We start from the raw sequence: 27,260 nt of genomic DNA on the forward strand, positions 1-27,260 counted from the left end.
ATGGAGAAAAGACAAGTCTAACATAGGAGTGAGGGAGGCTCTGTGTTATCTTGACACTGAGGAATTATAACAGTTTCACCTTTAGACTTTGCTCATCAAAAACCAGTTTTTCTTTTAGCCACAAGCTGTCATGAAACGAACATTCCGACTTGAAATAAATCACAACTTGTCAGTCATCTCTGAATGTGACGCAAAGTTAAATTTCATCCTGACCGAATGCAACTCCTCTGCACATTATTTGGAACGAAAATGCGACAAGATCGTTACAAAAAAAGAAACGTTTATTAGTGTCTCAGCGCGATGATTACATTTGATACATTTATTATAAAAACACACATAAAGCCTCAATTTGAGATTATTTCAGTAAACTGATTGTTTTATTCTGGAAAAAAAGGCAGCATTTGGGGATCTGAGCACAGTATTTAGAAGTCAGATCCATTTGGAATCAATTTTTCCTCAGACTGATATCACAAAGGGAGCAAAAGTAGCATGTGTGTGATTTATCTGTAGCATATATTGTGAGAATCAAACACAAAAGTTTCCACGTTTTGGTCAACGTTTTTTTTATAAAGACCAACCGGACGGAAGCCGGGAACTCAGGTCTATAGCTGCATTGACTTAATATTAAAAAAACAAAAAGGGTGAGGCATATTGACAGTGGGGAGAGAAGGTCAACAAGTTTTTCCGTTCATTCCATTGTACAAACCCAGTATTAAGGCTGTAAAGCTTGTCAGCAAAGAAAAGGCTCAGCTATGAGTCTGAATGCGTGTAGCTTTTAACAACACCTATGGTTGCACTTGGCAGATCAAGGAGGTATGCAAGGAAGTAAACACTGGAACCAGAATGTTGTGAGGCTTTCCTGACTGTACTTGCTTGTTACTGTTACTTCTTTTGGCACGAAAACAAGAACGATAAGTTTATTTGCTCTTCTCCTGTGTTCTCCACCTGTAATATGTATCACAGAGGCACTTGGTCATCAGCACTTTGGTCGGCTATCGAGCAACAATAACATAAAGACTAACTTTAGCTTGCTGTACATAAAATAACTTCATGAAAAAAGAGAAAAGGAAATGTGAAAGTGTCATGGCTTTCTGAAGTGTGGTGCTTGTTCCGGTGCCTGATTGATATGAATGTGACATTAAACAACTAAAGCACTGCTCCACTATATTAGGAGACTTGAGGACCACTAAAAAATCTTCCAGCTTTTAGATTTTAACTTTTAACTAAACTGCCAAATCAGTCCCAACATGAGTATAGTTCTGGTCAAAGTGCCACCAACAAGTGTTTTGTTACTTTCCAGTTCTTCAACTTGTTATCAGTATTGTCAATTGACAATTAACAGCAATTTAACCAGTATGAAAACTCTCCCTTAAGAATTTTGAAAGGCGAAGTACACACCACAGTTTTAATTTCTTTAAGGCAGGTAACTCTAAAACGAGCCACGTGAACCACTGTCTATAATGTGCATGTATTAATGACTAAACATAAGGTAGCGCTCTACTGTGGATTACTTTATCAGGGTGAAAGGGGTACCAACTGAAATACAATACAGCTATTCTCACTGTGCAACAATCATGCAGTATTAGTGCCGGGTTTCCTTCTCGAACATGCTGTCAAACGGTGCAACTAACGAGGAGTAATAAAAATTGGGATTGTCTGCAGTATGAAGGTTACATCAGCAGAATGTCAAGAAAGAGGTATTGTTAAGACACGAATTTAAAAAGGCATTGTGTGAGAGAGAGAAAGACGGAGAAATTATTCTCAGTAGCTTCAATTCAGCATAGCAAACAAAGTGAAGGCAGCATTTGGGCTCCCATCGAATCTCCACTATACCACAGTATAGTGGATGGCTGACGGTCCCAGTCTGTACAATCTGAGTAACTACCGTTTTGGTGCAGAGCGTGATTGGCTTGGAAAGTGGCTCACATTTTGTTGAAACACTCCTTGGCGTTGGACCACACCTGGATTCCCTGAAAAAGAGGCAGAGAACAAGAGTGACTTGACATTTTAAAAGACAAGGTTGTAGAAAACAGATGTGGAGTGGACTTGCTGAGGGTTGTACCACAAAGCAAGTGTGACACTGTCGAGCCTTCTTTGTGTGACTTGGCTCGACAAATCCTAAAACCCCAAGCTAAGATAATGGGTATCACGACTGCGGTTATCAACTTTCTTTGTTAACTCGGGCTTTCTTCTCCAGTGCGCAACCCATTAAAGGGACTTTTAACACATCATGTCACTCTTCTACCGCATGAAATGGACTGATGGTGTGCTGCCTACTTCAGTCAAGAGGAACAGGTTCTAATAATGAAGAGCTGTGAAGAATATTAAAAGGTTTTACGGTATAAAGCGCTGAATGGATGAAAAAGAGAAATGCTGGCAGAAAGCTGTTCATCTTGTAAGTTAGTGTATTTACTTTACCACTCAGCACACTCTCATTTCAGTTGCTTATTTCTAACATGACAGCCGCAGATTAGAGTTCTGAAACAATCAAACAAGTGCCATGCCATTCAGCGTAGGCGATCATTTATCTCCATCTAATCCGATCTTTTGCTTTCTGAATTGTGACTGTTGCCCTTTCCATGTGTAGCCATGATGTCAGTCCATCTATCATTCTCATTCTCTGTCTGCCTCGTCCTCTCTTTCATTAATTTTTCCAGCTCTGACGATATATATTCCAGGGTCTCTTTCCTTAGGATGTGTTCAAAAAATGTTGTTTGCCGTTTCCTAATTTTGTTCAGTAGCCTATAATTTGTGTTCAGTATTTTTAAAACATCTGCATTGCTTATTCTGGCTGTGTAAGATACACGTATGCATCTGTAAAACCACATCTCTGCTGCAGTGTTGTTTGACATTTTATTATTTATGTTCACATCCGTACATCAGAACTGGCAGATGTAACAGTTGAGTCCTCATACGGATGCTTATTGCTATTTTCTTATTTGTCAGTATATTTTTCATTTTCATAAATGCTGTTCTTGCCATTGCTACTCTACATTTGATGTCATCCATGAACTGAGATATTTGAAATGATGAACCTGCTTCAGTGTTTCTTGGTCTAATTCTACGGTACAGGTTGGGGTGACATTTTTCATTGAAATTACCATTACTTCTGTTTTATTTTTGTTTAAAGACACACCAAGTTTTTGGCTCTCTGTATTAATTATGGATACTATGGTTTGAAAGTTTTCTTCAGTGTTCACTATCAGCACTACGTCATCTGCATAATGTAAGTTATTTATGTTCTAACATCCAACGGATCCTCCTGGTAAGCCTTATATTTCTGAAACATTATACTCAAACATTTAGGTTTCTAACTGCCCCATAATGAACGATACATGGAAATCACTTCTAGTTTTTGGCCACATCCAAGTGAAATTATCATAATTGACTCAGTATTTTCTGTGAATAATAGCAATAGATTATAGCAGCAGCAAATCAGGACCAAACATAAAAACATTTTTATGCATTTTCTACATCACCAACTGAATGAATGCAGCTTTCTGTTGCAATGCGATGCAAACAGTTTATGCTACTGTAACTACACTGCACTGCTTTAGTGACATTACTAAACTACGGCTCAGAAGGTTTGCAAAATATTTCCAGTGAGAATCTGTGTAACATCTAAAAAATCATCAGGACAAGAATTTGTGGAAGAGTACCACTTCATACAGTCAATTTAAGTCCCAAACACTGAGCAGGCTACCTGTGCAGCATGGGTTACCATGGTGATCTAGCCACATTAAAATGAAACCCCCTTCATGACACTGAAAACTCTGGCTTTAGTCTCAAAATACCTTACAAAGCCATTAACTTGCTTCACAGTACACCTCTCTGAAGAATCAACATTACTAAATATTGGCTTTTTGGAATATAAGAGTGTAGATGAACAAACACAAACTGTGGACAGAAAGAAAAACAACCCATAGAAATCCACACCTTCTTACACATGCTGATCTGCATAATGGCATAGCCGATTAGTGCTTCACGTAGATCTTTGTCCTTCTGCTCCTTGAAACGTTCAATGTCTTCCCATGCTGTTCGCACAAATTCTCTGGTGGCACAATCACAAAAACACATGCTATAGTCACTGTTTGAGTGGAAAAAATGAACAGAGGAAGAACAGAAGATGAGGCAGAGGAAGATGAAACTTCCTTGTTTATTTATGCTCTATTTCTTACTTTTTAGACCGATACAGAAGTTAGTTTTAATTTATTTATACTGTGATTTACTGACTCCATTTACTAAATGATGAGATATCTGTTCTCCTATGATTGATAATTTTGTCACAACAGCCCCAAGCACCTGAGTTCATGAGTAACTAACCTTATTCTGATAATGTACTGTATTTTCTGTTCATAATAATAAGAAAAACAGACAATGGAATAGATTTAAAGGACAGGGTGCTTAGAAAAGGATGGATGGTTGATTAATTTGTGTTAGTCTTACTGGCACTCGGCGTTCTTCTCCTTCACCGTTTCCTCTCCCTCCCGGATGCTCTGCTCCAGGGTTGCTAACCTGCTCTCTCTCTGCTCCTGGCTCTCTTGGCCAAATAATTTACTGGTCATTCCCTTCAGTGAAAAGATTCGTACCGTCTGCACACACATACAGACACACACAGAGACAGACAGACAAATTAAATGAGTTCATTATGCTTTCATCCATTATAATCACAAACCCCCCCCCCCACCTAATTCTGTGGATTACTAGTGCTTGTGTGTAGAGTGCAATTATGACAGTGGACTTTCACTGCGTGTGTGTGTGACATCTGTGTATATGCTCAAAGAGTGCGTGAGACAAAGTGAGAGATAATAAGCTTCAGAGTGTGACAGTGTGTTACCCCAGTAGCCAGCTCTTCTTTCTGCTGTTTCTTGTGGGCGAGGTCCTGCGCTGCCATCTCCAGCTCATACTGGATCAACTCATGCTTCCTACATACTGACCTTAATACACACATAAATTGACAGGCATCTTAAAACATAATTAAAATTTTAATCAAATAATTTGTTGACCTACAACATAAATATATATTGTTACAAAATTAAGAGTTAAGAGAAACTAGGACTAATAATTTAAGATACAGCCGAGTCTTTTATGTAAGTAAATTTAAATACTGATGATGATCTAAATGTAATTTCATTCATTTAGAATGATGGAAGGCTGTTAAACACACCAGGCGGAAGTTTTTTTTACCAGACATAAATATGAGTGCTTGTGACTCAGAGTGGAAAAGTGAACATTTTCTCTCTAAAGCCACTGATATTACCTTTGCCAGACATTACCGTTGCTCTGAAACAGGAGGAGGAGCATCCTTTACTTGTCCCACTAACTTAGGATTTACTTCATCCTGAGTCTGATGTAAATCATAGCCACATAAATCATCTAGAACCATCCAGCAGTTTAGATTCTCGGATAATGCTTAATTAATAATTCCACTTCAACTAATCAGTTCACTGCAACATAGAATGTGACGTCATGTACGCATGCCAAATCTTGTGATCTAAATATGTAGCGGGTGACGGGAACTGATGGGATTTTGAAACACTCCCACAATTTAATCAGTTGTTCCTTGTATCATTTCCGACGGGTAAGTCCCAATAAGTCCGCAATAGTTGATTTGTAGTAGGATCGCAGTAGGCAGTTGACGTAGTGTTCACTTGTAGTCATAGTTACAGTGACGCTGTGCTGCTATCTAGCAATGATACAGAACTTTTTAACAAATTCGGGGATCCAGACTATATGCCGCATCATTGCCACAATCTAATCACTTGGTCCTTGTGTCATTTCTGACATTCCCTGAAAATTTCTTTCAAATCCAGTAGTCTGTTTTTGAGTAATGTTGCTAACAGACAGACAGACAGACAAACCAACGCCAATCATCACAAAAATCTGCCGTTCCTTGGCGGAGTAATGAAGCACCATCTACAACATACTCCAATGGTCTGCCAATCCTGATAGGAGCATTAGTTCCTATTTTCCTATATTCACTTGTATTCCCAACACAATTGCTTTTCTATTTTTATCTTAAACAGTTACTAACCTAACAGCATCTGTGTAGAAGAGGTATTCTTTCAGTTCGTCTGCATAGTGCTCTTCTTCCTCCAGAATGTCATCTATGGATGCAGCATATCTGGATACATACACAAAGAGTCACATTTAAAGCAAACAAATGCCAAACAAACATTACGTGTGAGAGTATGCGGATGTGTTTATCAGTAAACCAGATAACACATTTGAGTGTGAGTATATAGGAGGGTGTGCTAGTTGGAGTTTATCCACCATCAACTACTCACGTGTCCATGTGGTGGCCAGCGCTCTGCAGTCCATCTCCCATTTCTTTTTCTATAGCACTCCATTCACTAGACACACACAAAAAAAATCAGGCATAGTTAAGCTTACTTCAACAGCTTTCTATATCTAGTTGATAAAGATAAAGGGGAACAGCATTTTGTATTTAATAAATTATTTCCAAAACATTGCATCTCCATGCTTGAAGGAATTACATTATGACCGCAATTGGTACTGAATGCATTCGTACTTTATGTGTGGTTGTTGTTGTTTTAAAAACTCAGTGTGACAGGGCTTGCATACGTTTCTGCAAGCAACTATGTAGAACAAGTGCAGATAGATAAAGTACAGACACCAACTGTCTTTTCATCTCAATTATGGCTTGCTTTTTTTGTGCCAATTTTCATGTAAAGTGACTTGTTTTTGGTATAAACTACCATTATATTAATGTAGAAACACAGTCCCATTAGAACATCTGTTTCTCACCTGAAAACTCTGCCGTAGTTACCGTGGACCTTGTAAACTCCATACAGCCGGTCTGCTACTCGCTAGAAAGAAAATCAACAGTCAAATCAGTTATCAACAACACAGTTTTCTACTTTACATGTCCTGCTATTTTAAGCCCCATGAGGTGATACTTTGGATATAAACATGGAGCCAATGATTTTCTCCTAACAGGAACTGCAAGTGTTATGTCACATTTACGATAAGAACAGACATGCACTCCATGCATGTTTGAATTCATTGTTATGGATAGTAACAAATATATATCTAAAGTAAAGCAGGTTCATAAATAAATGCATACAGACTGTGGACTACTTGCCCTAGGTAAGATGGTATAAAAACTGTTGAAAATAAGCAAGATATATTTTTCAGGAGTAATAATAATAATAATAATAATAATAATAATAGAAACTTCATTTATATAGTATCCTAAAGAACAGTGTTCACAAGGTGCTTTGACAGTGAAAACATGCAACAAAGACAATCAAGCAAGACAAAAGGAGACAAGGCAGAGCAGTCAATTAAAATAAATTTTAAAAAACAAATTAATTAAATGATTAATTAGTCAGATTAGCACGTATATCAAACAAGGGCACTAAGCAGTTTAAAAATTAAAGAATCAGATGGAGTGTTAATAGTCAGGAATTTAAAAAAGGAAATTAGAGAATTAAAGCATTAGAGATGACATCACACCAAGGAACCAGGCAGCTAAAATTAAAATAAAAAAGAGTGAACATATAAAACAAACAGGACATAATACAAAATAAAAACACTAAAACTAATCGAAGCTAAAAGCAAACTTCACATAAAAGCAAGTCTATAAAAGAGGTTTTTAAGAAGTGATTTAAAAGAAGTTACTGATTCTGCAAGCCTTATGTTCTCAGGCAGGTAGACAAGTTGGTAAAATTTGAATTAGCACAAGGAAGGGACGTCCACATTACCTAACACAGTATGCAAAACCATAAACCCCACCGAAACCCTAGTCAAACCTAAACAGAGAGTTAAGTGTGAGCGTGTAAGGGCATGTGTGCACATGCCAAAACTCACCGCTCGCACCCTGAGTAACTGGGAGATGACGGTGTTCAGTTCATCGCTGTAGTGTTTCAGCGCTGTGAATCGCCTGGAGAACAAAACATAGGAGCATTTTCTTCAACTATACTTTTGAATTATTAAATGCATGTATTTCTTAGAGTATTTCCAGAATAAAATATTTTTCAAATGTGCTGCTAAACTTTATTTTGACAATAGTGTTTAGAAATATTCTTAAACTAGCAGTATCTCTTACAATTGGTTTTAACACAGACATCGTTAATATTTAATCCAATCAACTCATTAACAATTCTGTAATCTGTCTAAATTGTGTGGTATGAATACATCCTAGCAATTTAACATAAAACTTACATTTTCAAAAGAGCCACCTGTGTCTGTTTTACACTTACTTGTCAGGGTTCTTGACCCTGAACATGGCACTTAAAGACTTCAGTCTGGAGTCGGCCTGGTAGGAATAGAATTACACACATTATACATATGAAAAACAGGACGATCAATGAAGTGATGCTTTTGAAATGATGTAACTTGATACAAAAAAACAGGCCTGTAATACTGACAAGGCTGTTCATTAACAAAAGACATTCAACAGTTATGTGTAAAAGAGATCCAGCTGAACTGACTGTACCTTATCTTGGAAACCTGTCTCCAAAACTACCTCCCTCCATCCCTTCTCCTGAGGACAGATTGTGGACAGATGAAAGACAGGAATATCAACCACACTGAGAAAAACTGGGTCTTCCAGCTGACTACAACTAAACACCAAAGTGGCTGTATTGGATTGTGTCTCTTGTCACAGGCTAAGATGGAATACAGAAGCTCTGTTCAATGACGCAACCAATGGCAAGACCCTGCATGAAAAACTTTTTTCACTCTAGGGAAAGTTAACCAGGGAGGCAATAACTGCCACCTACAGACTAACAGATAAAGAACAAATTAGATTCATGTGCTGTGAGGTATTCTACCTGGCATATGCGTGTGCAATATTTCTGCAGAAACAAAACTACAGACTTTCCCATTCATGCTAATATTACTGTGGAATTGCTGCTGAAGGACTCATTGCAGAAGGATTAAACAGACAAACAGATCAACCATCTTTACATGGCACTGTGGCCAACACTTTGAACTAAAATTGCTAGCGTCCTATTTCTTCTTATTTGTCTGGATCATGTAGCAACATTCTCCCACCAGTTCAGCCTCTTGCATTGTTTTTCTGTAGTGCTACTGTCAGTTTGTGACGTCTACTATGCATACGTGTATATGTGTGTGCGGTTGCTAACCTCTGTGAGAAAGAGGAAGAAAATTTTGTCATTGGAAAGGACAGGATGTGATGCAACACGCAGCAGGAAGTTTTCCAGACCGACTCTCCTTCGCTCAACAAAGTCTGGGTCGAGGTTGTCAGCTGAAAGCTTGTGCCAGACAAACTCGGCCTACACAAGACAAAATCAAGGGCACAAAAAAAAGTAAAGATAAAAAGACAGAATCTACTACAAGGATCATACCGAAGCAAACTTTAGTTTATTAGTTATATCTACCAAACAAATTGCATATAATGAATCTTGTTTTATTAATTAGTTTTATCCCACCACTTATGTGACACTTACTCTTTTCTCTGGCAGCGGGGGGACGATGACGTAGGGATATGTGACCAAAAGGTATGTCCTGAGGAGCTCAAACTCACTGTAGCGTCTCCACAAAGTGTCAGGTGCAGCTGGTGTACCTCCCTCTGGGACAGTTTCAGCTGGCCTGCAGGAAGAAGAAAGGGAATAAAGTGTGTTCTAGGTGTTTCACAGAAATAATAGCACATTTAAGCTAGTGCTCCTCAAAGCAAATTGAGTCATACACAGAGAAGCATGTGACAGTCATTTCCTATGGAAAACCTACAGGAGTCTTTAAGTGTCAGCTGAACAGCCTCAATGCGCCAGTCACAGTGATGAAGTCACATTCTTTTACTGGAGTATTCAACAAGGTTGTATAATAATCATGGCAAGCTACTCTACTCCTTGACCTTGACATATTTAACAGGTTTAATTAAATTAAGTGCATATGTATTTATTTAGTTGCTTTGCTGCTGTCAGAGATCATTTGTATGATAGCTACAGTTAATCAAAGTTTAAACTACATAAAAAACAAAAGTCTAATATCTCATTGTGGTGCATATTGCAGCACCTACACCTAAAACTGAATCCCTTCTGAAGGACTACTGGACTTTAAGGTTAGAAGAAGAAAACTCTGCATGCAGGACCAGGCAAATTAATCTGTACATCTAAGTCCCAATCCAATTTTTTTTTGTTCCACTGTTGTTTTCCGCAGCATCATATTTAGCTTTTTTTCCCCTGTGTACCATAGCTCCAGCATCAGAAATCTAGAAAGAATCAGCTGATGTCAGAAAACCAGACACTCCAGTTTCAGACCTACCGTATTTCTATGAGGTAGACGGTATAGGTTTCTTGCATGTTAACCGTGTTCTTCCCTGTTCTCTTCTCTGCCTCTGCTACATTTATCTCCAGTTTTCTCAACAGAGCTGTCCCTTTTTCCACCATCTACACAAACCAGAAAAAAGAAAGATTTGTAAGGATGAGAAAAGGCAATCAAAAGGTAAGAAATGTGTGACAAATGTAACAGGGAGCATCAGGAAATATAAATAAACTACACTACAGGCCAAAAGTTTGGAAGCAAGATCAGATTTGTACAAAAAAATTAGCCCAGTTTCATTGGCAAACTTTGAAACAAAATAAACATGATTATTATATAAAGAATCACTCATCAGAATAGGCTTTTACTATAGTATAATGATCAGGTATTTGTATCTGTACACTTGTTTACTCAGCTGCTTCTTTCTAGCCATTTCTGTGGTAGTTATAGAGCTATGGATACAGTTGAGATTTATTGGAATTTTTATATGCAAACTCCCAAAAGCTAAGGAGCTAAAGTGAATAATGCAAATTGTGATTTTTTTTAAAAAATTTTTTTAAACTTTTGCACTGAAGTTGTGACTCTTGCAAATCTTCTCAACTCTGAAATTAAGCCCTTCTTTTCTTTTGATAACATTTATCCAGCAATTGCCTGGTAACATCAATGCATACGTAACAGTAAATTGAGGAAAATGGTGCATATCAGTGAAAGAAAAGTCTGATCATACAGTAAACGCATGCCAAAATCCATAGCATTTATATTGCCTTTTATTATTTCTACCTTTTTAAGAAAGACATTGCAAAAAAAAAAAAAAACAAACAACGAAGTTGCTTCCAAATGTTTGGCCCATATTGGCCTCGCTTCCAAACTTTTGGCCTGTAGTGTATGTTTTATAGCACCTCCTGAAAATAGAATTACAAGATGCTTTACAAATGTTAAATCATAGGAAGCATTAGAAAACGACACTAAAACAATAAAAGATGAGACAATAATACAGTACTGACAATGAAACATTAAGAAGAGCAATAAAAAAAAACATTAGTTGTTCGTGTTCATTGACAGCAGTCAACAGTCAGGGGTGATATTACTAGAAATTTGGCCAGGACCAATAACAAGGACTCCAGTTGTAAGAAATTAGAATCCATTCATTCTTTGATTACAGTAAGCCAGCATTGCAGAGAATCTAGATTGTCATGATTGTCAGGAGTAAGGGAAAATAACATCAGTTAAATAGACATCTGTGACTTTCAGTGACTCGAACAGTCGAGCATGAAACTACAGGAACACAGAGGACCAGGCATCTGTTTGGCCATTAAAGATACTGTAACTGCGCTCAGGGTTGTAAACCTGTGCAGATCACAAGACAAAACAATACGACACCCACCGAAATACCGCAGAACGTTACTGTAGTATCTGGAGTATGTCCTTGCTCACAAGATACAATGTTAATGAAGACTTTACTTGCAGAACCGATACAGAAGTGAGACTAATTAAGTAAACAAAACTTAGGTTTAGCATTCAGACCTGCTAGCTAACAAGCTAACGTCAGGAGTAAAGTTTACAAAGCATTTCCTAATCAGTGGTAGTCAGAGCAGCTTTAGCATATTTTGTAACTTTAACGGTACATTGCTCAACCAGCAGCTATATTTATCAGTGAAGCCAGTGAACGCTCCATAAAACCGCAAGAGTTAATAATGGAAAACTCTCCGTCGCTAAGTCACTAACTTCAGCTAGCTAACGTTGGGTTAGGCCTTAATGGGAAGGTTCCACTAGTGAAAACAGGGTTTTTAAACTTCAGACACGTTTGTTAAAGAAACAAACCAAGAGTACGACCGTGTTTATGATGTTGTTCTCTGATTCCGTTGAAGTGAGGTCGGTGTTACCGATCACGGCTACTTCTTCGCTACTTCCAGAGTCTGCCATGATCATCTGGCTGAAGAGCTGCTGCTGTTGTCAGCTGAGCTGGCAGAGGCAGCTCTTCTCTGCGCATGCGCAGCACAGAAGCCAGGGATCAATGACCGTTGAAACTTTTCTACAAATAATCGAACAATTTTTGATTATAATTTACTCAACCATTAAAGGATTAAAAACTGTTTGCCCGAATGAGAGTTCAGACGAGAAGAAGCAGCAAAATGTCAGAATCGTCTAAAATTAAAAAAAAAAACATTGTATCAAAATATATTTTAAAATAATACAAGCAACAAATGTATTTATACAGCATTTTATTGCACACACAGAGAAAGTATTTTTAAAAAATGGGCAAAATAACTAAAAAAAATGTCAAGATGAAAACAGAGCATCATACAGTTAAAGTAATTAAATGAAAATGAATCAGAAGCAGTACAGATAAGTTGAACACAAAATACACAATTTTTTAAACAATTAAAATTGACTGACTAAAACAGAGAGAAGAGATTAAAGTTAAGAAAATACAAACCTTTTCTTTGTAAAAAAGAAAAAAAGAAAAAAGAATTTAAGCAAATAAAACTGCTCAGTCAAACACTATAATTTAAATCATATAGCATCATGGAAAACACAGGAGACCAAGTAATCAGACCTTAAATCTGTGTTAAAATGACTTGAACAAGTGACCATATCAAATTTTAAAGGAATTAGCTGAACATTACAAAATTAAAATGCCTTGTTAATCAGTAGGTGTGGAAAAACGAAAAAGGTTATGGCACATGATGTTACAAAAAACCGGAGCATATTTGAAGCTGTTCAATAAATGGATGCGAAAAATTTCCACACAGCTGTGCTCCTCATTGTTAAACCCTTTACACTCCAATGATTGCTCTGCTTGCATCTTGAACACCTTTCTTTGGCAAGGCTGACATCTACTGGAGGGATTGCAATTAGAGATTTGATTATTTCCACTTTGGCCCTTGAGCCCATGCTTTTGCTCATGCTCTTTAATTTCTTATTTCTTTGCAACACTGGAAAATATACAGGCCCTGTGGTATGCTAATTGCCAGTTGGTCCAGCTGCACAGTCCTGTTTGTGTTCAACAGCAGGATGATTGCTGCTTAGTTACAAGAGAAGAGAGCAGGATACTTGGGTGCTGACAGTTACCTGGCTTAAACAGCAATCCTAAATTGATGGTTTAGTAAGATGTGGAATATTAAATGTTAAAGTACTGGCCATTGCACTATACTTTAAAAAATTACACTAACGTACACTGACAATGACTTTTCAACAAAATTTTTAGGAGCAAAAATGTGAAAAAAAGGTGTCATACATGATGAGTTTCCTCACTGTGGTGATATCATTTGGTGCTTCTCATTTTTTTGTGTACAGTTATGGGCCCAGATCTGAATGAGAGGGATGCGGTATGCCTCAGGCTAGTAAACAGCACAGAAACACGGCCTTTTAGTTCCTGTGGTCACACTGTTGTGCAGTGTTTAATGTTTAAAGAGAAGGGTGGAGCAGCATTTAGTAAGGAAGTATTTTATATAGATGCCACTGGGCATGGAGTGGGGTGTTGGAGCGTTGTGGGATGTGGGGTGGATGAAAAAGAGAAAGAGAACAAATGAAACTAGAATAATGCATTTATAAGAGGTATGAAGGTGAAATGAGGCAAAAATAATCATTGACTGCAAAATGAACAGACACAGATGCACCAGGTATAGATGGACGGCTGCCTGGATGAATGGACGGAGTGATGGTGGGATGTGGTTTCAGGCTGCAGTGTGTCAGGAAACCCAAAGCTTGCGCTTTGACCAGCCGTTGTCTCAGCAACAGCATAGCTACCATTCTTTCCTACCACTGACCTCAAACCAGCCACCACCACTTCCTGTCCGCACACATGGGCACGCACACATATATAAGGACACACACACCTCTAGCCGTATTTGGTTGACTATAATTGGTCATTTGACAACTTTTTAAAGCTCTCTGACCAATGTTCTTCAACACCAAGCTACAATAAGCTATTCACAGCTTCTGTGTATATATATATATATATATATATGTGTGTGTGTGCGTGTGTGTGTGTGTGTGTGTTTATTCTTGTCATGGCTATATTTGGATGTTCTCCACAAAAGCTGCAGAGTGACTATAATTTAGATGAGTATGTTTGTGTTATACACTGAGACATGAAAATCATATTAAAATGTCTGGAAATAAGAATAATAATTGCTGATTACATTTATCAACTGGATGTCATACATGCCAAAATCAATTCTAAAAATACCGATGAAATTGGTAGAATTTTCAGCATATGACTGTACTTTTTTTAGGGTTGTTTTTAAGGAACATCTTTCAGTTCAGTGGTTTATTTGACTAATATTTGTTGTTCAAATTAATCCCCTCTTTCCGCAGTATGTTTATTTGTCTGAGAAAATGACTGCCTGACTTTGGTCTGCTGATGTTTGACTGTTGAACAGTAGAGGGAAGCAAAAACCAAAAGAAGCGCTTCATGGTGAATCAGTGTGAGTTAGAATCAGCATTCACAGCAGAAGCTGCAGCAATACGAGTGTAAATGAATGTAACAGGTCTCTATTATAGTAGGCATTTTGATTTGTCATGGCAGAATAACACAAATGTTGTTGTGTTCTCTTTAAGCGTCATTACACTGTGACATTTAGCCAACATGTGCACAGTGAAACTGTGGCAGCTAAATGTTGCTATGCTAGAAATAATTTTACATTTAGACCAAGGTAACTCTACTGCAACATGACATATTTTTTTCTGTGAAAATATCCTATTACTATTATTAGACATTATCTTTGCCACTGTGATATTTAGTATAAAGGAAATGTTTTGATGCAGTAGCATGAAATCAAATACAAATACCTCTATAAGGAAAGTTATACTGAATTGTCAACCTATCTTCATTGATGGTAAAGTATATAGGCTGCCCCAAACCACTGTGTTATTACCATTAATGTATCACAAAAACATTCAATAATTTAAGATAGAGTCTGGGGAAAGATTACTAATATGTAGTTAGTTTTCTTCTTTAGATAGCAGTTGTCAGATTTGAAAATGCATTGGATTAAAACTGCTGACTTCACCTTGAATTTGTGAATATAAATGAATGTATTAAAAGTACACAAACAAGCATACTTCATAGGTTTTTAGTTGAAGTACATTTTGAAATAGAAACAGTGAAAAAAATCAGAATAGAATATTTATGTTTTTTTGGTTAGGGTTTGATTAGTCGGACTCTCCAGATGTAGACTGCAGGTATTGGCTTACCACTAACATGCATTTCATGCAACTTTCTTCTACCCTTCGCTATCTATGTTTTACCATGTTCACATTCCTTCTTACTACAGGAAACAACAACATCTGGGCAGCAACCTGCCACGCTGAAAATTTCATGAAACAGTTCCCCTATTACAATTGTGAGAGGACACTGATGTTTAAAGAAATATAGACAAGTCAAAGTGTTTTTTCTGTTGTAGCAGAATGATGATGAGGTGCATTCAGACCATTCTATAATGCAGAATTGTCTGGTTTTGCAAGGCTATTTTTTAATTGACGTCTTTCTGTCTTTGCATGTCTTTAGGGACAGTTTCAACCACTAAATTGTTGTTGTTATTTTACAGAAAATCTGATTTATAGGAAATGTATTGTACTGTGGATGTCTATGTGTGCACGTGTGCACATACCGTATGCAAGGCTGGTCACGAAGATCATAAAGAGGAAGTCCTTGTGGTCAGTAGAAAGGAACACATGTTTTGCTCCATGTCAAAGTCTCCGTCCTTCATTTTCCTCTCCTTCATCCATCTATTCTTGCCTTTGACAGTGGTGGAAAACTCCTGCAGTGTGTCCAGTGGTCCTGTATTTGTATAAGTGGGTTAGTCTCTATGGTATACACGTGTATGAAATTCCTTAATGAAATGTGCTTGGGATTCCCTACAGTCAAAGTATGTCTTTGTGTGTTTGTCAAAAAACACTTTATTGGATAGTGACCCTTGTCAACTTTAGGAGTTTTAGTTTAACTTTACACACACTTATCTTTTTCTAACCTCTACCAACAACCAGATCAATTAGGAAATTATATTTCAAATCAATATTTGATGGCTCAGTATTGTTTAATTCCCCATACAGCCCCAAAACAAGCTATGTAAATAAGAAGTTCTACATTTTGAAATGACTCATAGCAAGGCAGGTCATACAAGTTTACCTTTTGAAAGTTTTACTACTGTTTGAGCCTCTGTTACACTTGTGTTGGATCAGTGTTGTTGGGAAAACTATTAGTTTCACGTTTAAAATTTTTTTCTCCGGTTTCCTCTCTCTCGTCCATCACCAGCGTGTTGACAAATTAAGACATGCAAGTCTCATTGAAAGCTTCTCTGCATGACTGCCACTGCTTTCCAACAAGCTTGCACATGCATGTGTACACATTTACTGTACAAGGGCACTTAGTCTCTCACACACACACATGCAAACGCACATGCAGAGTGTGAGCAATGCAGTATAATAAGCAGCGTGGCAGAAATGCGGTCAGCTTTGCCCCATGTGCAATCGTTGAGAAGCCACATGAAGGCTTCTGGGTATTAAAGGACAAGCCTTGGTTGGCTGGGAGGGAATCTGTCATGCAACAAGAAAACTGTGTTTTTCACCCTTTTTCCCTCTTTCATGTCTTCTCGATCCTTTTTTCTTTCCAAGTTCTGTCTTTTTCCAATTTCTCTCCCTCTCCATTTCCAATTTTTTTCTTCTGCTCCTTCATTTCTTTCATTCTGTGGCATATTAGACTCAGTTGTAATACTCTCCAGTTTAAAATGTTTAGGCCACTGGAATGTTCCGTCAAAGAGGTGGGCGGACCCGGGGGGCGGGACAGACCAACATAACCAATTAAGGAGGAGATTGAGGTAAGACGGACAGCTTCTAAATGGTGTAATAACAACCTACTAAAATGTAATTACAATGCAATAGCAATAGACACTTCTAATGACAGGATGCATATGCCAATGTGATTTCCTAATTATGGCCTTGGCATAATGGGTGACTGTTAACATGGCGTGGAGATTATAGAGAGGTGTCTGAATGCAGAAATTCAACCACATGGACTTGTAACAGTGTTGAAGGACATGATGGTCACTCAGAAGTTCTCCCAGGTATTGATCAGAACTAGCAGGTGAGCGAGTTTCAGAGGGATCATTACTGGAGGAGTTAGTTCACGTAAGCTTGAGTGACTGATGTGATTCAGCTGTTTATCCATTGAGCCATCTGTCCATCCATTCAGGCATTTTTGATAAACAAAAAACTTTGGATACTTGGATATTGATCCAACTTTTTGTTTTTTGTTTGACCTATTCGTTTGTTGGTCCATTTCCATTCCTCCCTCAGCACACATGTTCATCTATAGTCCATTTATCTCTGTCGATATGTGATACTGCCGTCCATCCGTCCATCCATCCATCCGTCCATCCATCCATCCATCCATCCATCCATCCATCTCTAACAAGAGGAGTGGATGGTGGCGTCCATTATTACAGAGCATCCCAGAATAGAGTCTCGTTTTATTACAAGTCCCTCTGGTCGCCGTGGCTACCCAAATTACAGGCCAGCCTTCTCACACATAAAAAAGGTTGCGCTGCCGAAAACCAGCCACCTCAATAAAGGATGGATTAGAAAATCCTTTGCTTTTTTCCCTTCCTTTCCTTTTTGAAAGGTTTTCTGTACATTTTTTTCTCTCTGGTGTTTTGTTTTATGTTGGGGTGCAGCGGTCTTCTTCAGTGGTTCTGCTCCCCGACCCTGCGGCGGGAAAATACGCTCACTTGTGGGTTTCTGGGAAGGCAGCGGTGGACGAAACATCTGCTGGGAGCAAGATGTATGTAAGTGTGTGTGTGTGTGTGTGTGTGTGTGTGTGTGTGTGTGTGTGTGTGTGTGTGTGTGTGTGTGTGTGTGTGTGTGTGTGTGTGTGTGTGTGTGTGTGTGTGTGTGTGTGTGTGTGTGTGTGTGTGTGTGTGAGAGAGAGAGAGAGAGAGAGTATGTGCATGACACTGCCCTGGCATCCTGTTCAAGTTTACAGATCTGTTTGGGTGATAGCAAAACAGAAAGACATACTTGCAAAAATATTCATGATAAGCTTTGGTTTAATGCCTTGAAATAATTTTTTTATTTTTTACATTTTGTTGTTACTGTCACTGACTTTTATAGTTTATCTGATGCCTCTGTTAAGCCTCCTTATAACCTCTCAATATTTCAGTACTGATTTTTTAAAGATTAGATTTTACAGATGATTAATACAGGACTTCAGAAACAGGCTGTAACTCTCAGAATATCAACCAGAAATAAGATAATGTATATTAAGCACTGATGCTTTCAATGATAAGTCTTCAATCGGCAGTAAGAGCTAAAGTTACCATGCCTAACATTCAGTTAGTAGAAGTGAAACAGCTACTGTCAAATGCTGTATCAGTTGAATAAGTTCAGAATATATTTTTGGTAATTTAGGGAGTCTTAAAATGCGGAGAATTACAGATACACAGAGCTGGAGTGGCTATTTTGTTGTTTGGAAAGTTTGAAATGGAGTCAATGAATTACAAATGGTGTGCACTGATTGACTAGGTTGTTCAGCGTGATTGAATATAATGACAGCAGATAGGACTGGTGGTGGTTTAATGAGAAATTCATTAAACTAGAATGTATTACCATGCAAAAAGCTATATGCTTCCCTTTTTATATTTATTGTCTTTCAGTATACACCTCTGTGAAAAAATCTTGTGTAAAATTTGAAAATTAATTGTATTTAGCTTCAACTTGCTGAGCTTGTAGAAGGAGATATATATGTTTTTAATGGTTAAAGCTGTTTCTAAGGTCTAATCTTATTGCAACATGGCTTTTACAGTTTATCTGATACCTATGTTAAGCTTCCTTATAACCTCTCAATATTTCAGTATTTTCACTATTTAGCTTTGTTAAACTTTTTTTTTTGTTCTTTCTGATTTATATACTGCTTTCTACAGATCTGTCTGATACTCTTTTTTTCACAGGAAGCGTGGTCTGCTATGTCCTGACTCATCTTTCACCAGTGATTCAGAAGAAGGACTTCTTTGGTTGAAAATGTTACCAGCTGAAATATTATTCCTTTGGTTCACCAAAAAATGTCTAATGACACACTAAACCCCAACTGTCTATTTTAAATATGAACAATATCCTGGCAAATTTAAATATGTCTTGAATGACTGTACTGTGTACAGTCATTTATACCTGGAGTAGTGAACAATAATGTAGTCATCTCCATGGTAATAGATCGTGGTCATATCTTGTGGGAGAAGGATTACAGACTCAAAGGAAGAAATTAAAGCTGCGGATTAGAACTTTTTGATGGATGCAGGAGAGATGGGGGGGTTGGAAAGATCTATCACCAATAAAAGGGGATGTTTTGGGCAGTTTCTTTCACATCCTCTGCTTTTTAAACCAAAAGGAGAAATATAGCGTGTGCTGAATGCTCATTAAACAATATAAGGACTCTTTATCATGTGGCAACCCACCGGAAACAGGGCTGCGACCCATCTTGGGTTCCGACCCATCGTTAAGACGCCAGGGTTTTACGGGAAGTGTGAATGTGGTGTGCGATGAAAGGATGGGATGAGGTGTGTGTGTGTGGATGTCTGTTTGTGTGTGTGTGTGTGTGTGTGTGTGTCTGCAGTGCACGCTATTATTATGTAGCTGTGGTTGTAGTGATGTAAGATACTTGCTGGGGAGTAAACAAGAGCAGCACGCTATCTACAAACAACATATGAAAACATCATGTTTCTGTGGGTCTCACATGATTAGGAAATCTTTATATCTTCATATTTGAGGCCATCTTGTTTCAGAAAAAGCTAATTTATTCAGATTATCAGATATGCATACAACTTGACTCTTCTATTAAACACTCCACAAGTTCAAATCAGTATTATTTTAGTCAAAAACCACAGAGAAACATATGCAGATGATTGGCTTTAGACATTTTCCTGAACACTTCACACACTTTACGATTAAAAAAAAAAAAAAAAAAAAAAATCATGTTCCCAAATTCTGTCTTTATTTCTTCATTTAGTCAAACATAGTACACGGCTAATTACCTACTTTGGAAACAGAGTTGCTACTTGGCAAAGAGATTAAATTAGTATGAGCTGTGCAGGGAATTAAGCAATGAAGTAGTTTTTATCCAGGTATTTGAAAGAGTCTTTTAGAATTCTGGAAATACCTTCAGGACAGGGGAAAGTGTTGTTTTTCAAGACTGCTGGATAATTACATTTCTGAGAAAAGAAGGGTTACTGCCATGACTCCAAGGCAATGCTAATATGAGCTAATATGGCCAACACATTAACCACACACTCTCTCACATCTCTTCTAGGAATTTAAAAATTCAAAACCAAAAGCACCCTGTGATAAATATTGTATATTGTGAAAAGGAAGAGATTGTTTTATTTACATATAGCATTTTATTTTCTTTCTCTCTAAAAGTTTTCTACTGTTTGGAAACTTACGCTCCTCTTTTGGTGTTTCAACACTATTGTTTTTCAGTAAAATGTCTCAACAGCTACTGAGTATCCCAAAAACGTTCATCATATCTTCTTGTTAATACATTAGTTTTGAGTTCTTTTGTTCAGCCATAGAATGATTAGATTAGCCGAAACTGTCAAGAAAGGTTATTAACATCTATCTAATCATTCTATGTCTGAACAAAAGAACTCAAAACTAATGAACTACTGAGTATATTGCAATGAGATTTAAAACATGCACAAAGGATCCCAGATGATCAGTAAACAAGGTCAGAAACTGATGGCTATGATGCTCATGCATTAGTGCAATAAGTAAGAAAAAAATGGAGAGAGCCCTTCCTCGTGTGACCGTCAATGCAAAAAGGTGATTAGACTGTATCAGCTAAAGCAGACTATTACAAATGGGTGGGAGTGTACTAACCCCTGATTAAAAAGAGAACACACATTTGAAAAAAATATAACATAAAAATGACATGGCCAGTAGTCATGCTTCACCATATTCTCTCATGTGTATATTATACTGACAGAACTGAATCCTTGACCCTTACAGAGAGGGGAGCTGTTGGCTCTGTCATTCTGTAGGGGGTCTTTTGGTAGCTTGATTTTGTTCCCATCATCACAGGTAAGGGTGCTGAGTGACCACTGGAGTAAAACTTTTCTATTCTGATGGGAATTGTCTTTCCCAATGCCTACATCTATAGGGCATGATGGATATGAAAATGAAGTGAATCATGACGTCAGCAGTCACCAGATCACAACCCAACTGAACATATGGGAGATCTCAAAACCTTGAGTAAAGACAGGGGTTAATATTTACTTGCTGTTACATTACTTACATCTTGTATGTATAGTAAGTCACATGATCCAATCTAATCCAACTTGATACAAGCTTTCTGATGAAAATCTAGGTGTTGCTGATTGATTTCTAAAAAAAATAATAATGTAAGTCATTGCATTAGTATATACCTCCTTTAAAGGGACTCACCTATCTCAACACAGGTGCACCCAATTGGTACTACAAGTCACACAATTACTGAAACCAGAGAAATCATGTCAGTGCAGTGAGCGTGTCTCCAGTGATTGTAGTATAAAGATACCTGTAACTGGAACAGCTAACTGTAACACTCCAAATAACTCTGTAAAAAGATTATTGAAAAGCATAAGTCAGTGGAGGGATGCAAGAAATTTTCCAGGTCAACAAATATCCCTTGAAGTACAATTTATTTTCACCATTATTAAGAAATAGAAGAAATATGGCACATGCATAAATCCGCGTAGAGCAGACCATGCTTAAACACTGTGTAACATCACAAGAAAGAGACTAGTGAGGGAGGCCACGAAGATACCTGTGACTCATTTGAAGGACTTTAGCGGGTGCAATGGAAGAGATTGTGAATACAGCAGTCGTTGCCTGTTTACAGGAGAGTGGAGAACATAAAGCCATTGTTGAAAAAAGCTAATTTAATCTCGACTAGAGTTTGTCAAAGGCGTCTGGATGGATGTAAACTGGAAGAGGGTTTTTTGATCTGAGACCAAAGCTTAATAACTTTTTAGTCATCCACCTTTGATGGACATCAAACACTGCACATCATCACAAACACACCACTCCCACCATCAAGCATGGGGGTGGCAGCATCATGATGTGAGGATGCTTCTTAGTGGCAGACGCTGAAAGGCTTGTAGAGGTAGAGGGTAAAATTATTGCAGCAATGTATAGGGATATCCCAGGACACAGTTTGCAAGAGAACTGTGATTCGGGAGAAGATTTGTTTTCTAGCAAGACAATGACCCAAAGCATGCAGCCAAAGCTACAAGGAAATAGTAGAAGGACAACAAGGTGTATGTTCTGTAGTGGAAAAGTGAGAGCCCAGACATCAATCCAGTTGAGAATTTGTAGTTGGACTTGAAAAGAGCTGGTCACCCATGATCCACATGTAACAGCATTCAGCATTCAGCAGTAGTGCAAAGAAAAATGGAGTAAAGTTGTAATGTCCAGATGTATTGGGTTTATGGAAGCCTATCTACTCAGGCACGATGCTATTATTGCCACCAAAAGTGCACCTACGAGATACTGACATGAAGGGGTGAATACATATACAATCATATATTTTACATTTTTAATTGATGAGCATTACTCTGTATAAATCAGTTTTTACTAGACATAAAAAATTGTAAATAATATTGACCATGATTCAAAGTTGAACAGCTTTAAAAATAAAAACGTTCCAAGGAGGATGCATATTATGTATAGGTTCTGTAATCTTCAAATAATTACCACACCACACTGTTTATTCTGATATAAAAACCCTGCTACATCATTTCATAATACAATTGTCTCTTGCAGATTGATTGATCACATATTACAGCAAGTGAGCTGATGAGAAACTATAACCTTGAAGTTTTTTTCCCCGTCAACAGTGAGGCTCATGCTCTTTCTCTCTTGTTGCCTTATCCACCCATACCCCCCTCCATCCTTCTGCCTTGTCAATCAGTAGAAGGAGGAAAAAGTCATTAAATCTCTCTGTTGGCCATATATGTAATTACAGTCTGCCTGTATGTTGCTAAATACGCCCCGGCGCTAGTCTGGTCTCCCTGGTCATGTTTTTTCCTCCCACCGGCCGTGTTTGAAGCCCTTATAATTGGCGGAGGCAGCGTGTCAGGATTAGAGGCTGCTGGTTTGAAACCCCGACACCCCCCTTTTCCCCTCATGCGCCGTCCCCCCCATGCAGACTACCACAACCTTAAACCCAAAATCCCACTTACCCGTCTTTATTCTGCTTGTATTGTGCACGTTGGAACCAAAAGTAGCGATATCATGAAAGCCCAATAAAAAAAAAAGTATGTAATTCTCTACAGATTTACAGATTTGGTGCATTATATTAGGTACACATTGTTGAATTTTGAGTATAACAATGTAAATTTCCCCTGGAGTGGGGAGAAATAAAGAACTTTATCTTATCTTATCTTTATCTATAGGCGCCAATTGAAGGTCAATTTCTATTATCTAAGCAATTTCCTATTCATTTTCTGTTCTTCCAGCCTGCTCTGTCTGGACAGTCTCAAATTTTGCATCTTATCATTGCCAAATTCTGCATATTTTCCTTTTTTTTCTAGTATTACCTAACCTACCTCTATAATCTTCCTTGTTGCTTTGTTGTACAAAATAAGTAGAGAAGTCCTCATATCTGCATTTCCATATATTCCAAAACCTATCATGGATCACATTGTTAGCCTTGTTAAGGTTGTTTTTTCTTTACAAGTGTTAATTAAGTCTGTGTATATTTGACTGGTGCCTGCAGGACGCCTGTGGTCAGTTGCCAGCGTCTCTCATCTCACTCTACAGTCGTCTTATTCAGAACGCCCCTCTCCAAGTAGGCAGTCACTGAAAAAGAGATAATCACATTTAGAGATGCCAATCTCATCATTTAAAAGGTCGACCACATTTTCAGGGAAACTAGAATTTTGCATTAATGTGAAACCATTTGATTTAAAAAGCTTAAATTTGTAGCAAAAACTTAGTCATTTTTTTTTCTCCTGCAGTGCTACACGGCTACCCCTGTCTCACTGGCAGTAGTAAAACTCTTGCGGGTTCAGACAAATGAAGGTTGTTTTGGGCCATCAAAGCATTTAAAGTTGAAATGATGGAGCTGATGGTCAGTGATGTCAGCAAAGATGTTGACTTTGTCTGAGTCAGAGCAGTTTCTGGTCAGTAGAGCCCCTAATTTCTCGGTCTGTCCGTCGCTGTCTCCCAGTTTGTGTGTCTCTCTTCTAACCTCTCTTACTCTCACATCATCTGCTGCTTAAAAACTACTGCTCTCTCATCCAGGTCAGAGCACACACTGGAGCTAAAAGTGTCTGCATTCACAAATTCAAAATGTGCATTAGAAGAAACTATACTCTCAATTAGTTGCATGTAATGTGTGTTATTGTGTTTAGAGGCAACATTTTAACATCTGTTTTTCCCTTTCTCTGATCTATGAGAGAGACAGACTTGTAGCTTTCAAAATCAACATTGTAAATCAGAGTTCAGTTATTCTTCAAGACTGATTTACAACACCGTGAAATAATGGGTTGTAGTCTTGTTTCCTGACATTTTTGTGGGAGTTTAAATGACAAAAACCCTAATTCAAAACATGATAATATGAATCTAAGTAGTGATTTTTGCAGGCTGCATCAGGAGGACATTTCCTTTTTAAGTGAAACTGGGAAATGTTAAAAGTTCATACTTCTGACCCTGAACTAGGATGTTTTGTGGTTCACTGCAGCAGTTATGCTAATTTCTTTCTCCCTTTTGGGCCACTGCCGTATTTGGCTGCACACATTATAATGCTGTGACTGTACTCTGTCTGATCAGACAAAAACTGGACCGAATGTAGGGTTCCCAAGGTTTCTTAGAACTATGCTATATTTATGCTGCAATATACTCAGTTGGGGTTGCTTTTTAACATAAAATCAGAACACGAGGAAATCTGTCATTTCTAGGTCTCACTACAATAAAAGATTTCCATGATAAAGATGTGTTAATTAATTTCAAGATGGATGTTTTGTTCATTGACAATGTAATTGTAATGTTGAGATGCTTGATGGAAATGGAGTGCAGATGTTGTTGCTGGGGAATGGAGGCTGGTTGAGGTATAATTATGGTAAGGTAAAATGACGCTGTTGATGGTGAATGAAGTCAAATGAAGACGTTGTTGACTGGGGTGTTATTTTCAGTGAGGCCTGTGTATGTGTGCAGCACAGACATGTTTTTGAACAGAAGCAGGGAAGAAGACAGGAGATGACAAGCACTGCGGGTAAAATATTTAATGTTCATGATGTGTACTTGCTAATTGTCTCAGGAGTTGACAGAAATGTTTCCAACTGTGAGGAGTTTTAGTAAGAGTTTACCAGTGATGCTATACTGCATTTTAATGAAGGAAATCAAAGGATAACACTGATTTCTGTATAAATGAGGAATATTAATCAAACGTTTTCAGCACATCTTCACACACACAAACTGTTGTACTTGCATCTGCATGAGGAAACTCATTAGCTATGATTTCATGCAATTATCAGGCATTTTTCAATGAAACTTTTGAAATGTTGCAACAATTATTATGGACTAGGCGAATAAACTAGGCTGTGAATAGTCATCAGAAGGTAGCAGCATAGGCTACAATATGTTAAGCATGACTGTGATAAACGGGGTGGAAGAACAAAGAAAACAAATCAGTTGATTGACAACCACCAAAAAGCCTCAAAGGAGTGGAAGAAACAAACAAAAATCTGACCATTTCCGAGATAAAAATACAGACAAGTCTTCAGGAATGTTTTTCACTTGGGCAAGTTGTATTTATTCTTTTATGTTGGCTGGTATTGCTGAAGTTTCATGCTGTCTTTTTAATCCAATACTTAAGAGTATGCACTAAATATGCTATGGAAACCTGGCTATTGACATTGGCTTTCACATCCCTTACCCTAACCTAACCTAATTCTAGCCTTAACCTTAAAACAGCTCTTTGAAGGTGTGTCAGAAAGTGAGGCCCTGCCAAATGTCCTCACTCCTGCACTCTAAACCTCAAACTGGTCCTCACAAAGACATACATACAAGTTGACTCACCTACACTCACGTACGGGTCATGCATGTTCCATTACTTTTACTGGCTCACTGAGTAAACATTCTGCATGAACACAGTTAGCAAGTCAACACATCCAGCTAACCCCAACAGGTTCCCATCAGTAAATTCATTCATGGTTTTAGCCTCCTCCCTTGAAACATTACGTAAAGTGGCACATCCTTTTAGAAAGTACCTTAGGTTTCTATGGCAATAACTGAAGACATAATGAAAAATTATAAGCACAACACATTGAATATGCACTTCGTATGTCTACATATTGACCTGTGCTTAGATCAGACTAAACAGTCACTGTAACACTGTAAAATTCCTCCAGGACATTTATTTCTACTGAATTTGAAAACCAATCTGTAAAGCTAATGCATACTTTGTTGTTGTAAACTTAAAATTGAAGGTTAAATAGTATTGTTTAAGCTTAGCTAAGAACTTCAAGGCATTATTTGCAACGTAAACCTTTAAAGAAAGTTTCTTACATCTTTGATATGATCACTATGTGAGTGACACAGCAGGACTTATGTTTCTTGTTCATCCCCAGCAATCCATGAACTTATGTGAGAAACAAAAGACAATTTAATGTGAAGTTCCTATTAAACACTGGTCCCTTACCAAAACTGCCTCAGTGTGTCTTTATTTACTTGTGTTTCAGCTGTTACATGTGCTTTGCTGATGTCTCTATGGCCTTTTCACCCTCCTCGCCATGGTCTAGATGGCACGTAGTCTTCTGCTACAGTTTTGAATGGACTTTATAAAACCCATTGTAACCATACGAACAATGCTAAACTATCTAAAAGGGCGTCTGAATGGGAATGTCTTCGTTCAATAAACAGCTGAACAATAAAACACCATGTAATTTCCCTAGTTTCTATTTATTCACAGAATAAATATTTCTATGTCTTTGCACAAGTGAGTGTATGGGTGGGACTGCTGGTGCCAATAAGAGAATATT

General features: G+C 37.8%; 1 protein-coding gene across 1 annotated transcript; it reads right to left on the reverse strand.

Moving 5' to 3' along the window:
• Positions 1-260: 260 nt before the first annotated feature.
• Positions 261-12,224, reverse strand: snx4 (sorting nexin 4). Its single transcript, XM_023298556.3, has 14 exons — positions 12,082-12,224; positions 10,252-10,376; positions 9,438-9,579; positions 9,114-9,263; positions 8,462-8,509; positions 8,226-8,281; positions 7,834-7,906; positions 6,769-6,830; positions 6,288-6,353; positions 6,035-6,124; positions 4,838-4,937; positions 4,447-4,592; positions 3,937-4,051; positions 261-1,970 (listed from the first exon to the last, which is right to left on the reverse strand). Exons 1-14 carry the CDS (start codon positions 12,175-12,177, stop codon positions 1,923-1,925), a joined length of 1,317 nt encoding a protein of 438 aa, XP_023154324.2. The 5' UTR covers positions 12,178-12,224; the 3' UTR covers positions 261-1,922.
• Positions 12,225-27,260: the final 15,036 nt, after the last annotated feature.

The sequence above is a fragment of the Amphiprion ocellaris genome, chromosome 11, assembly GCF_022539595.1.
Source record: "Amphiprion ocellaris isolate individual 3 ecotype Okinawa chromosome 11, ASM2253959v1, whole genome shotgun sequence".
Taxonomy (NCBI): domain Eukaryota; kingdom Metazoa; phylum Chordata; class Actinopteri; family Pomacentridae; genus Amphiprion; species Amphiprion ocellaris.

Excerpts from the sequence above, each read along its gene's own strand:
- snx4 (XM_023298556.3), bottom strand. The coding sequence starts at position 12,177 with ATGATCATGGCAGACTCTGGAAGTAGCGAAGAAGTAGCCGTGATCGGT. Across the intron at positions 6,354-6,768 it reads AACTACGGCAGAGTTTTCAG|TGAATGGAGTGCTATAGAAA; the intron begins GTGAGAAACAGA and ends GTGTGTGTCTAG. Across the intron at positions 4,938-6,034 it reads TTCTACACAGATGCTGTTAG|GTCAGTATGTAGGAAGCATG; the intron begins GTTAGTAACTGT and ends GTGTGTATTAAG.